Genomic DNA, 13418 nt, shown 5'->3' on the forward strand with positions numbered 1-13418 from the left:
GTTAAGAGCCGCTGATTTAAGCTAGCCTTTTCAATCAGTCAGTCAACTAACAAGCTTCTATTAAGCACCTACTATGTGCCGTCCACTGCAGATACAAATGTGAGAGTGAGACAGCCCCTGCTCACATTCCAGCAGGGGAGATGTATTCCCAGTGAAGTCAATACAGGATGTATGCAAAATAAATAGAGTACTAGGTGGTGGGAAAAGAAAAGGCTCATTTTACTTATTTTCTCATTAAGTAAACTGAGGTAAAGAAGGGGCTGGGGAGAGGGACTTGCTTAAAGTCGAATGGCTGGTGAATGGGGAAAACCAAAAGTAGAATCCAGGTCTTCAGCCCTTTCAGACCATCGTGCATTTATTAAACACCAATTGACACCAAAAAAAAAAAGGCAAATCACAGTGTTTGCCCTCAAGGATCTCTGAGTGTTGTGGGGGACACACGAAGCAGACAGCCATGTATACACAGGATGTGTTCGGGGTAAATTAGAGGTAATCTCGGGGGATGAAAGGAGAGCCTTCTACAGAAGGTGGGATTGGAGCTGAGACTCAGAGGAAGCCAGACAGGGCAGGAGGTGGAAGTGGCGGGGAAGAGCGAGCATGCTCCAGGCACAAGGTTTTGGAACCGAGTAAGGAGAAGGGAATTTCTTGTTCGAGGAACAGCCAGGAGGGCGGAGTTAGTGGGCGTGCATAGAGGGGAGCAAAGTAGAAGACCAGAAAGGTGGGGGGAGTCTAATTATAAAGGGCTTTGAATGTTGAGCCGAGGATTTTATATTTGATCTTGGAGGTGATTAGGAGCCATTGAGGGTCATTGAGTGAGGGAGTGGCGGGAGAGTGTGACAGCGCCAGATACTTTAAGGAAATTGGTTTGTCAGCTGAGTGGGAAAAGCTTGGAATGGGGAAAGATCTGAGATGGGTAGACACCCCCCCCCCCCCCCCAGCAACTATTGAAATAATCTAGGTGTGAGGCGAGGGGCCAGTACTGGGGGGTTGGCAGGGACAGGAAAATATTCAAGAGATCATGAAGGTAAAATAAGCAGGCCTGGGCAGCAGATTAGATACTGGGGGGCTGGGGGAGTGAGACAGTGAAGCAGCCAGGATGACTGCCAGGTTGGTGGCCAGAAGGAGAATGGCATTGCCCTCTGCAGCCATGGGATTGGTCAGGGCGGAGGGGAGGATGATAAGCTCATTTGGGGTCTACAGGAATCCCCCCCAGCTGAGATGTTGCAGTTGTCTTTCTCAGGCTCTCAGCGAGGGCCTTCGGATTTCCTGGAGGCTGGGAATTCTCTGTGTCATCCTGCTCAATAGAAAAGATTACCCCGGACTCTTCTGGAACTAGAAAGATTTCAGTTACATTTAATGAAGAACTAAACAAGAAAACTCCCTAAGGATTTTATGTTCTTTATTTTTATTTCTTCCATTTGTACTTACATGTATACGGGACGTTTCCCTCAATAGAATTCCCTCTCTTCGAGAGCAGAAATTGGTTATTCTTTTTATATCCCCAGCACCTAGCCCAGTGTCTGGCACACAGTAGGCACTTAATCAATCTCTATTGATTGTTAATTGATTGATTGTCTGCTTTTGAGCCCTTAGAACCATTTATTAGGTAAAGATGGTACTCTCGGTCTGTGACAAGGTCCTACAGAAAGGGCCCTTTGAGATCCCACATGCTAACCCCTTCCTCCTCCTCCAGGATAGCTGTCCGAGGCCCGTACAAGTTGTGAGTGTAGACTCACAGATCTGTTCTGGAAGGGACCTCGAGGCCACTGCACTCTGAGATGAAATGATTTACCCAAGGTCACAGTCACAGGCATACATAGATAGAGCAAGAAGGGACTTTAGAAGTGATTTGGACCAACTCTTTCATTTTACGAATGTGGAAACTGAGACCCAGGATGGTTAGGTGACTTGTCCAAGGTCACACTGCTAGTTAGTAGCTAAGCCAAGACTTGAACCCAGATCCTTTGACTCCAAATTCAATACTCCATTGCACCACACTGCCTTTCAAGTTAGGTCTCAACCTGTTTGGAGGCAGGGGAATGAATTCCGTGCATGATGTGGGGGATAGAATGATGGACCTGGTATCAGAAAGACCTGTGTTTAAATCCCTTCTAACTTTGTGACCTGGGCAAATCTCTTCCCCTCTCTGGGCCTCAGTTTCCTCATTTGTAAAATGATTCAGGAGCCTCAGCTCCCTTCTGGCTCTAAACCCAGGAGTCTGGTATCAATCATCTGCCCCGGCCATGTATCTGGCGCTCTTCCTCACGTCCAAGGTATGAACACACCCACCCCCCCACCCCCGTCCCCCAGGGCCCATCTCCTCTCCTCCACACCCCTGCCCTGTTCTGGTCGGCCTTGACCCTTCGCCTCTGTGACACAGGGGAAGGGGGTCCGTGAGCTGGGTGTTGTCAGAATCCCCCCTTCCCCAGTGCCTGTTGATAAATTAATCAGCATATAAATAATACAAAGGCCAGTCCCCGGCACTGGCAGGCCTCCGTCCTGGGGGGAGGGAGCCAAGCAGCACTCTCAGAAAGAAAGCCAATTTCTCTTCTGAGTCTCTTCCTGGGTTGACGCTAGCCTGTTTAATCGAGTGGCCACAGATGAATGTTGTCAGGGAACAAAGAGGCACCTGGGCCCCCGGTTGGGAGGAGGGGAGACCTCCCGTGGCACAGCAGAAGGGGCGGTCCTGTGCAGGATGATCAAAGCCACCTTTTCCTCCTCCGCTCTTTAAATGTTTATATGCTGTGATTGATTTTTCTCGTCCTTTTGGAGCAGCATCCGAAGCCTCCCAGAGCTCCAAAGTCAGCAGTGACCAGAGCTTTAGAGGGTGACTGGCCTCTTCACTGTTCAGTAGAGACAGTTCTATGGTCAAAGACCCTGGGTTCAAATCCTGCCTCGGTCATTTACCCCCTTGGTGGTTATCTCCCTGAGCCTCTGTTTCCTTGCCTGTAAAATGGGAGGGTTGTACTTAATGGCCCCTGAGATCCCTTCCAGCCTTCTCATGAGAACTCTGTAGACACTCGGCTTGTAACCAGCCAGGTAATCCACAAAACCATTTTAACAACATCTGCCCCATACAAAGCTCTGTGTTAGGACCCGTGGAGGTCCTAGTGATGAAACAACATGCTTTCAGACAGAAGCCATGACTTCATTGATATGGGAATCTCCTAGTGAGGAAACACCTTCACATCTAGAGAGAAGGAATGAGCATTTATTAAGCACCGACCATGTACCATACACTCTACTAAGCATTTTGCTTAAGTTCCACTCTGGTGCCTCTGAGAGAAATTCCAGTGAGGGGCAGCATTCTTGTGTGTCCTGCTGGGTGGGGCACATGGACCTAGCAATGGGTTATGTGCCCCCACCTAAGGCCCAGGCAGCATGTTGTAATGGTTAGAGCACTGGATTCAGGAAAGGAAGACCTGAGTTCAATCCCACCTCTGATGCTCACTAGCTGTGTGGTGGGACCTCAGTTTCTTTATCTGTAAAACCATGGGTCTATTCCAGCTCAGTGTTCCTGACCCTGTTATCCAATTGAAGGTCAGGGGGGCTTGCTACAGGGAGATGGTTTTTCAGGCCAGCAATTCATGAAGACTGTCCACGAAGCTGTGGAAGTTGCGCCTATTCTGACAAAATCACAGATTCTTCTAGTGTTAAAGCAAATACCTTATTTGAGCCTCACAACTGAGAGCTAAGTGCCACAGACATCATTGTTTTCATTTTACAGATGGGGAAACTGAGGCCTAGAGAGGTTCAGTGAGGCTAACCTACAGCTCCTGTTGATCTTCACTACAACTCTGTGACTTAGATACTGTCATTAGCCCCATTTTTGTTCAGTTATTTCAGTCGTGTCTGACTCTTTGTGACCCCATTTGCCCATCTTGGCAAAGCTACTCGAGTGGTTTGCCATTTCCTTCTCCAGCTCATTTTGCAGATGAGGAAGCTGAGACTAACAGAGTTAGGTGACTAGCCCAGGGTCACACAGCATGTCCAAGATTTGAAGCCAGCACGTCACTACCTGCCTCACAGTTGTCAAGCTCACATGATGTAATAGATGTCAGGTGTTCTGTAAAGCTTAAAGAACTTCAGAAATGTCTCTGGGATGATGCAGTTACGCCCTCACCCTCGACCAGCATCTCTGCGGCATGAACCTTCTCTTCCGATTCGTCCCTGGCCCCCTGGCTGCCCTCCTCCCCGAGGGCCCAGCCCCAGGACTCCTGTTCCTCGCTCCTCTTCCCAGCATCCCCTCCAGCTCCAGTAAGGCCTTTACTGAGCCGTGCTCATCTTCTTTTCCCTTCCTCATCCTTCTCTCCTGCCTCCCACGTGGATCTTGCTCAGGTTATTTCAGTTACAGTCAGCACATCTTGACCATGAGCCCTGCTGTGCGCCCGGTCCTGGGCCAGGCAGTGCTGGAGAGGAGACCAACATCAGACATCAGGCATTTATTCAGCACTTTGTGTATACAAGGGTGCTATGCAGAGACATAGAATTCCTGCTGCCCTCAGGGACCTCGTGGGATCGGCAGTCTTAGTGACCTGGTGGGAAGGGCATTGAACTTGGAATGGGAGGACCTGAGTTCCAGTCATACCTCTGCTGCTTTACCGAGTGACAGAATTTCAGAGCTGGAAGGCGCCTCAGTAGCTACCTAGTCCAACCCGTACCTGAAAAGAACCCTACCCCACCCCCACTGCCACCACAGCTCTGTATTGGAGGTTTAAGACCCAGATTCATGGACCAGTGTAGGGGCAGCTAGGGGGTGCCATAGTGCGCAGAGTGCCAGGCCTCATCTTCCTGAGTTCAGATCTGGCCTCACATACTTACTGGCTGTGTGACCCTGGGTAAGTCACCTAACCCTGTCTGCCTCAGTTTCCTCATCTGTAAAATGAGCCGGAGAAGGAAATGGCAAACCTCTCCTGTATCTCTGCCAAGAAAACCCCAAATGGGGTCATGAAGAGTCAGACACACCTGAAAAATGACTGAACAACATGGACCAAGTGACCTGTGTCCCAGTTTCCTCATCAGGGGATAACAAATAGTTGTATTATCTCCTTAACGCATTTGCTGCAAAGGATGATAAGCAGTGTCTAAACACGGACTCTCCGTCATCCTTTTTTTCTTCTTTTTGAGCCATGGATCCAGGTGAGAGTCATTTGGCTCTCTTAACAGATTACAAAATGTTATAAACCTATTAATCCCCCCCAAAATGCCAGTAACGCTCATTTCCCCAGCTGAGTCTCCAAATGCATTATAAAACCACACCTTAATCATTTTGGATTGCCTGTTCACCTGGGCAACATGGGGGACTCCTTACCCTCCACTCATGGAGATGAGGGAGTGCATGTGTTGTGTGCATGGGTGAGCTTCACCCTTCGTGGCCCAAGTGTGGATTAAAGAGAGAAAGAAGCTCTGGAACAGGCAGGCCAAGAAGTACAAGTGGGCCGAGCTGCGTGGTCTTTACCCCATAGAGGAGACTCTGTGTGTGTGTGTGTGTGTGTGTGTGTGTGTGTGTGTGTGAAAGAGAGAGAGACAGAGAGGGAAGGAGAGAAAGAGAGATGGAGAGATGAGAAGGGTGTGTGTGAGAGAGAGACAGAGATAGAGAGGGAGGGAGGGAGAGAAAGAACAGAGAGAGAGAGATGAGAGGGGTGTGTGTGTGTGTGAGAGAGAGAGAGAGAGAGAGAGAGAGACAGAGGGAAGAGGAGAGGAGAGAAGGAAAGAGAGACAGAGAGAATAGGACAGGAGAGGGGGAGAGACAGACAGACAGAGACAAAGAGACAGACAGAGAGAGAAAGAGAAGGGGAAGAGGAGAGAGAGACGGAGAGAGAACCCCCGAGTTCCTAGACGCACTCACCAGGAGCTACCTTCTCTTTTCTTTTCTCTCCCCAGGATGTTTGATGAGAGAATCTTCACAGGTACGTGTTGGCACCTTGTATTCTAAAGCTAAGCTGGAACGCGGGCCATTGCTGTGGCCGGGACTCGGGACAGGGCCTCTCCTTGGTTGGGGGGGGGGTCTCTAAGGTGATTGGCTGGAGAAAGTACCTTTCTCTCCCCCCCCCCAAGTTACAAGGGAGGGGCATGGGGTTCTCCTCTTGGCTCTGCATTCCTGAGCTCCCAGATTATACAAGCACCCGAGAGCTGGGTAAGGAATGTATGGAAGGGTCTTGATGTGAGCTCCTTGAGGGCAGATGCGAGTTTTCCTTTTTGTCTTTTGACCCCCTTTTGGCTCAGCGCTTAGCGCACAGTAGGCGCTTTTGCATTTCATTGACTCAGCAGGAGTAGGGAAGAGCTTGTTTTGGGTGTGGCTGTTGAAGGAGGCCTGTTCCCTTTCCCTCTGGGAACCTTCCCGTTTCCTTCACCTCCCATTTCCTTCACCTCCTGTTTCTGCACCTGGTTGAGGAGAGACACCAAGCCTTTGGTGACAAGCCAGGGCTTCATTCAGCTAGGTAGCACAGAAGAGAGAGTATTGGAACTGGAGTCTGGAAGACCTGAGTTTAAAGGCTGCCTCAGAATCCGACTGACCCCAGACAAGTCACTTTACCCATCTTGGTCTCAGTTTCCCAATCTGTAAAATGGAGATGATAATAGCTCCCACCTCACAGGGTTGTTTGCAGGGTCAAAGTGAGATATATGAAAAATGCTTTGCAGACCTTGGAGTGCTTTGTAAATGTTAGCAATTGTTATTATCATGGAGAGGTAGCCTGAATAACACAAATAGAGTTGGTCACTGAACCAAGAAGACCTGGGTTCAAGTCCTGCCTATAATCCACATTGGCTGGGCAAGGCGAAACTCCCCAGTGCTCTGGGCATCTCTAGTCTCAGACTAGAGAAGATGGCGGCCTGACTTGGCACAGAAGTTTCCTAGTTCACTAGTCTGATCCTTCTAACCATTGTACTACCCAGCCTCTCATCTTTACTTTTAGGGTAATTTTAGGAATTTAACCCAATTAAAGGTACAGAAATAGGTAAAGAGGTAAAGAAAGTAGGAGGGTTCCCAGAGCCTCCTTCAACAATCAAACCAACAACCCGATTAATTTCCTAAAAATTACCTTGAAACTACATACAAGAGTCTGTGTAGCACCATGGTTAGTGGTCTAGCCTTGGAATCGGGAAGGCTTGGGTTCAGGATTCAGTAGCTATGTGACCTTGGACAAATCACTTAATTTCTAAATGCTCAGAATAGTTCTCTAAGAGAAGGTGCCAATCACTTGCATTTAGAGAGGGCATATCCTTGTCCAATGAGTTCCTCACACCAGTGAAATCAAAGGTCTATTTCCCAGCATTATTATTGTCATCCCCCCTTTCCCTGTGGGTCCCAGGGGCCCTTGAAAAGGGTGGATTGAGGCTGGGTTGCTTCTAGGAAAGGTTCAGATGAATTAGACTCAGTATTGAGCCGCTGCTGCGTGCGTGGTGGTACTTGGCTGGAGCCTCAAGTCCTGCCTTCAAGGAGCTTACAGTCTGCTTGAATAGAAAAGATGTACATACAAACCTGCGATCAGACCATTGATCATTTGTGTGCTCCAGACATCCATCTCCTTCAGTGCAAGGGCCTGGGTTCCCCTGCCACCCTCAATGGATCTTTAATAGAAGGAATGGATTCTCCCAGGTGACTGGCCCTGGGAATGCTCCCCCTACCACACCCATATGGAGAGTTGGCAAGAAATGTGAGGAAGGAGTAGGGTCAAGGGGACATTTGTTTCTGGCTCAGAAACCCTCCTCTCCCCCAGTATATATGTACACATAACACTATAGTTGTCAAGGTGGGCTAATCATCTTATGCAAGAGTGGGGTTCAGGGATCGATGGTTTAAGCCACCAAAGTCTGCCCTCTGGCTGCCTTTGGGGCATCCTCTGAAGGTGGCCGCTCAACTCCTTGCTCACAATTCATCTCTCGGGCCTTGACCCAGACGGGGAGAGGCAGGACCTGAAGAGGATTCTCAGCTGGACTGAGCAGAGCTAGCTGTGGTTTCACATCTCATTTTCTCTCTCCTCGCCTTGTTGCCAGGAAGCAAATTTACCAAAGACCCCACCAAGCTGGAACCAGCCAGTCCATCCGAGGACACCTCAGCGGAAGCCCCACGGATGGTTGTCCTCGATCTGGCTGGGACGTCACAAGCCAGGTAAGGTCAGTGGCCCTTGGCCTACACATTCTCTTCCTCCTTTCTCCCTCTGGCTTTGATGGGACTGTGGATCCAAGTCCTGGGCCTTGGGGGTCTTGAGAACAGACATCCATTGAAGTGAAGGCTTCTGGCTACGATTCAGGCTTGGTCTGTGGACAATCAATCAATAGTCTGGTCTGTGTAACCTCTTCCTCCTCATCTGGTGGGAAGGGCAGCGAGGATTATGAAGTGCGGAGCTGAGGACCAAACATGGCCACAGCCTCTTTTGGGAGAGAATTTGGGGGACTAGGTCAAAGGATGAGAAGATGGAGGCTGCTGCTTTTGAAGTGGTTTGAAGCATGGAATTAGGGGAGAGATCCCGTGACAGAGAACCATCTATTGTGAGACAAGATCAGCCAGTGAGAGGGGCAGGAAGAAAGTAGTGTAAGTGATAGATGAAGTAGCCCACTGGGGAGTGTACCAAGAGATGACCAGGGCAGAATTTCTTTTGCATAGATCAAGGAGGCCCCCACTGAGTTTGAATCACAAATTTGTGATGGATCTAGGCCGTGTGGCAGCAGAGAAGGCGGGTGGCGGCAATGATTCAAGACTGGGTTTGGAAAAAGACTAGAAGTCGGTGGGAAAGGCCAATGGGGTTAAGGGATTTCAAGGGAGGGGACAATGTAAAGCTGAACTAGATTTTGAAGGGGAAAAAAGTGAGGACAGAGCAGGGGCGATTGGCATCCTGGGAAAGCACCGAGTGGACAGCTTCACGGAGGGTGGACAATACGTTTAGAAGGAATGAGGGGCAGAGAGAGAGGGAAGAAGAGAAGGTTATGGGGCAGGTGGAGACTGACCCAATTTCAGAGTTAGGGATTGTGAGGGATGGAATACTGACGATGATGAGGAGATTGAGGATGTGGCTAGAATGTAGTGAGGACAGGCATCGTGGGAATGGAGAAGGTTGGGAGCCTGGGAAGCCAGTGTATCTGATGGGATGTCGACATAGAAATGAAAGCCAAAACTAAATCTTCTTTTCTTCAACTCCACATCCCAGCTCAAGAGCTAGAAAGGACCCCAGGCCATCTGGTCCAACCTGCTCATTTTACAGCTGAGGAAACTGAGGTCCAGCGGGGATTATAAGATCATAGTTTTGTAGCTCCAGCTCTGGCAGGGACCTCCGAAACCATCTAGTCCAGTCCCCTCATTGTAGAGATAAGGAAAATGGGGCCCAGAGAGGTTGAAGCTGCTCAAGGTCCCACAGGCAGTGAGTGTTTGAGGTGAGATTTGAACCCAGGTCCTTGGACTCCAGAGCCGGTGCTCCTACCACCGTACCAGCATGCCTCCCTTTACTCATTGTTCCCAGTTCTGCCTTCTGGAGCCAAAGAGGGTAAGTCTCATCCCTCTTTCCCGAGGCGGGCCTTCAGACGCTTCAAATTCTATATGTCCGAGATAAACAGAGAATCTCCAAGTTAGATGAGGCCTCAGAGACCATCCAAGCGAATGCTTCTACCAACGGAACCCTAACAAATGATGCAAGCTCTTCTGGGAGACATTGATGAGGAAGAAGTCATCCCGGCTGGCGGCAGCTCGGTCCACCTTTGGATAGTACTAATTGTTAATAAAATGAAGGGAAATTTTTCTGTATAGCAAACAGAAATCTGATACTCTGAAGCATTCACCTGTTGTTCTTAGTTTAGCCCTTGGGGTCTAAGCCCTCCCTTCAAAAACTTGAGGGTATTCACCACCCACCCACCCCAGGTCTTCTGTTCTCCAGGCTAAACTTTCCCAGCTCCTTCATCATAAGACATGACATATTGATGATATCTTCCCCTTCAGCTGTATGTCGTAATCTATGTGTGGTTTTCATCCACTTTGTCTTCTTCGTGTGGATGGTTAAACCAATCTCTTTCACATTGTTGTGAATTTCACTGAGGAAGCTTCCTCTGTGTTCCAGGGCTTGATGAACTTATGGCTGTATCTTCTGTAAACAAGAGTATTAGAGAGCGTGAACATTAATTAGGAACATTTTCTTTTGTTTGGGCTTTACCCAGGATATCTTCGTGATGTCGGTGAGAACCTGTGATAAACATAAAACTTTCTGTTTCACACCTCCTGGTGTTACTTCACGCACAAAGTTATTTTGGTAGTTACTTCTGCCATGAAATCACGTCTAATTTTTGACACCTTGCCTGAGGAGAGACTTCTTGAAGGCTGCATTTTTTTTTTTTGTACTCGGCCAAATGCTTTCTGAAAATCAATCAACAGCAGCCACGGAGGGAATTTGTGTTCGCTATTCACGTCAGTCAGGTGCAAGACCATAATTATGTGATCTGCAGCAAAAAAAAAAAAAGCCTGCCTGTCCCATTTTTATGTTTTCATCAAAAACACCCGCAATTCCTGCAGAGATAGTTCCTGATGGTTTTCTTTATCGATAGGAATAATATTGATTATTATTAGTGATAATAACTACAGCTAGGTAGCATAGTAGGTAGAGCCCTGTACCTGAAATCAAGAAGTTTTTAAGTTCAAATCTGGCCGTAGACATTTAGTAGCTGTTGTTTGCCTTACTTTCCCCATCTGTAAAATGGGGATAATAATAGCAGAGTTGTTTTGGAGATCAAATGAGATAATAATTGTAAAGCGCTTAGCACAGTGACTGGTTCAGAGTAGGTGCTATATAAATGTTATTGTTTTTATTATAAAATGGGGGTGATGATAGTACCTACTTAGCAGGTTGTTATGGGGATTGAGTGAGATTAGAATTGTGAAGTGCTCAGCAAGGTGCCTGGCACATGGTAAGCACTATATAAATATTATTATTATTATCATAAAACAGGGATAATAATAGCACCTACTTCTCGGGGTTGTTGTGAGGTTAATAAAATGAGATAATATTTGTAAAGCACTATGCAGATTTTAAAGCGTTATTTATTACAAGCGATATCCACATAGAACGTTAAAGTTGTCGAAGCTCTTTACGTATGGAATCTCATTTGAGCATCTATTTTATTTTCCTAGCTGCTGATTTTGGGCCCTTGCTAATTAAATCGGTTAGAGTGGCCTCTTTCACGCTGCTGTGAATTTCACCAAAGAAGCTCAGTGGTGTGACATTTTCTTCGGTTGAGATAATGTATGAGATAAAATACGTGAGAAGGGTCATGTTTATATTGAGCTGAAATCGGCCTCCCAGAGACTTCCAGCTCGTGGCTCTGCCTCCACTCTCTGGGACTAAACAGAAAAAAGTCAGTCAGTAAGCATTCATTTGTAGCAGGCATTGTGCTAAGCCCTGGGGTTACAAAAAAAAAAAAGGTAAAAGACAGCCCCTGCCCTCAAGGAACTCACAGTCTACTGAGGAGAAAACGTGCAAAGAAAATGTAGACAGGATAAACTGGAGAGAACCAACAGAGAGAAGGCCCTAGCATTAAGAGAGATTGAAAAAGGCTTCCTGTAGGAGGTGGGATTTTAGAAGGGACCTGTCTTCCTCCAAAACAGTGATTAAGTCCCTATATCAGTCATTTCAATCATGTCCAACTCTTTGTGACCCCATTTGGGGTTTTCTTGGTAAAGATACTCAAGTGGTTTGCCATTTTCTTCTCTAGCTCTTTTTACAGATGAGGAAACTGAGGCAAAGAGTTAAGTGACTTGCCCAGGGTCACACAGCTAGTAAGTGTCTGAGTCCAGATTTGAACTCAGGAAGTGACTCCAGGCCCAGTGTTTTATATCCCCTGCGCCTCCTAGCTGCCCCTATCATATACTTTTTAAAAAAAGCAGGCTGTATATGATATGGACTTTCAGTTTCCTACATAATCATTTCTTGCTGTTCTGTTTTACAAATGGAAATTTCTTTTTTGATATTAGTTAAATTTAGAATGAAATTGTAGTTGTTTTTTTTAAAACAATAATACGGACTATCAATTTCTTACATAATTCTGTTCTATTTTGTAAATGGAAATTTCTTTTTTGATATTAGTTAAATTTAGAATGAAATTGTAGTTTTTTTTTTAAAACAATAATACGGACTATCAATTTCTTACATAATTCTGTTCTATTTTGTAAATGGAAATTTCTTTTTTTGATATTAGTTAAATTTAGAATGAAATTGTAGTTGTTTTTTTTAAAACAATAATATTAGGAATTCTGAGATGAAAAAGGAGATAAACATGCTAAGTACTCCAAATAGATTTTTTTTTAAGACTAGTTTCCAAGGGAGAAATAACAAGGGAGGGAACGTCTGCTGCTCAAGGTGGATTAGACAAAGCTAATGGCCAGCAGAATAAACAGTCCTTCTCAACTCCATCTGCCATATCAAGGAAAATGTCCTCAGACTGGAAAGATTAGAACAAAAATAGGGAAGAGGAAATGAAAGCCCAAGATCGGGGAGGAGATAACAGAGAAGCGCATAGCTGCTCTGACTAAGGTCAGATTTCCCGGCTTGAAGAATTCTACCAAAGACTGCGTAAAGGGCTGGCCAGCTGGGAGCTTAGAGGGCTGGGGGAAGGCAGGAAGATGGAGAAGGCCAGAGACTAAGAGGCATTGTTGCCTTGATCCTCTAAAAGAGCACGAAGACGCCTCCATTCAATGGTCTGATGGTGCCGACACCGATTCAAAGCAGAATTCGAAGATGGTGGATCCTGTCCCTAGATCTCATGAGCACTGAGGCAGGGAAGGGAGAGGAGGAGCTGGCACGGCTGCCTCATGCCAGACTGACCTGTTCTTCTCATGTGACAAGGTCCCTCGACCCATCAGCGTTGTCTACTTCAGAGCTTCTTGTGCGGCTGTACTTAAAGTTATTCACAAAACTGGTTGATACTGACTTCGAAGGAGGTCTTTAGTGATGAGCTGCAAGGCTCTGCTCCCCTTCTACATTTTTATCAATAACTTCATTCAGGACATAAAAGGGATTCTTTGCATAGGAAACAGCTGAGAGGGATAACTAAAGGGGCCAGCCACAGTTGGGATCCCAAAGATTTCAGCAGATGAAATTTTGCGGAGATAATTTAATTACTGTACTTAGGTTTAAAAAAATATATCTCAGGGGTGGCTGGGTGGCACAGTGGACACAGCACTGGCCCTGGAGTCATGAGGACCTGAGTGCAAATCCAGCCTCAGACACATAACACTTAACTAGCTGTGTGATCCTGGGCAAGTCATTTAACCCCATTGCCTAGCACACTCCCCCCCCCCAAAAAAAAATCTCTGTTACAAGATAGAGCACATATGACTAAGTGATAGTTTGTGGGAAAATTTCTGTGGGTTTTGTCAGCAGCACAACTTGACAACCAAAACTCTAATGCAGTGCTAAGGTACATTAAGATCAGAATGG

At 46.8% G+C, this 13418-nt stretch overlaps 1 protein-coding gene across 5 annotated transcripts in view; it reads left to right on the forward strand.

The window, feature by feature from the left end:
• The window catches only part of GTF2IRD1 (GTF2I repeat domain containing 1), a 229666-nt gene that overhangs the window by 120142 nt on the left and 96106 nt on the right, over window positions 1-13418 (forward strand). For all 5 annotated transcript variants that reach the window (XM_078154722.1, XM_078154720.1, XM_021005739.2 and 2 more), the window contains exons 10-11: window positions 5884-5909; window positions 7999-8113. In XM_078154722.1, the coding sequence (XP_078010848.1) occupies window positions 5884-5909; window positions 7999-8113 (141 nt within the window). The remainder of the gene's footprint in view (window positions 1-5883; window positions 5910-7998; window positions 8114-13418) is intronic.

The sequence above is a fragment of the Phascolarctos cinereus genome, unplaced genomic scaffold, assembly GCF_003287225.1.
Source record: "Phascolarctos cinereus isolate Bilbo 61053 unplaced genomic scaffold, phaCin_HiC Scaffold_5;HRSCAF=322, whole genome shotgun sequence".
Taxonomy (NCBI): Eukaryota; Metazoa; Chordata; class Mammalia; order Diprotodontia; family Phascolarctidae; genus Phascolarctos; species Phascolarctos cinereus.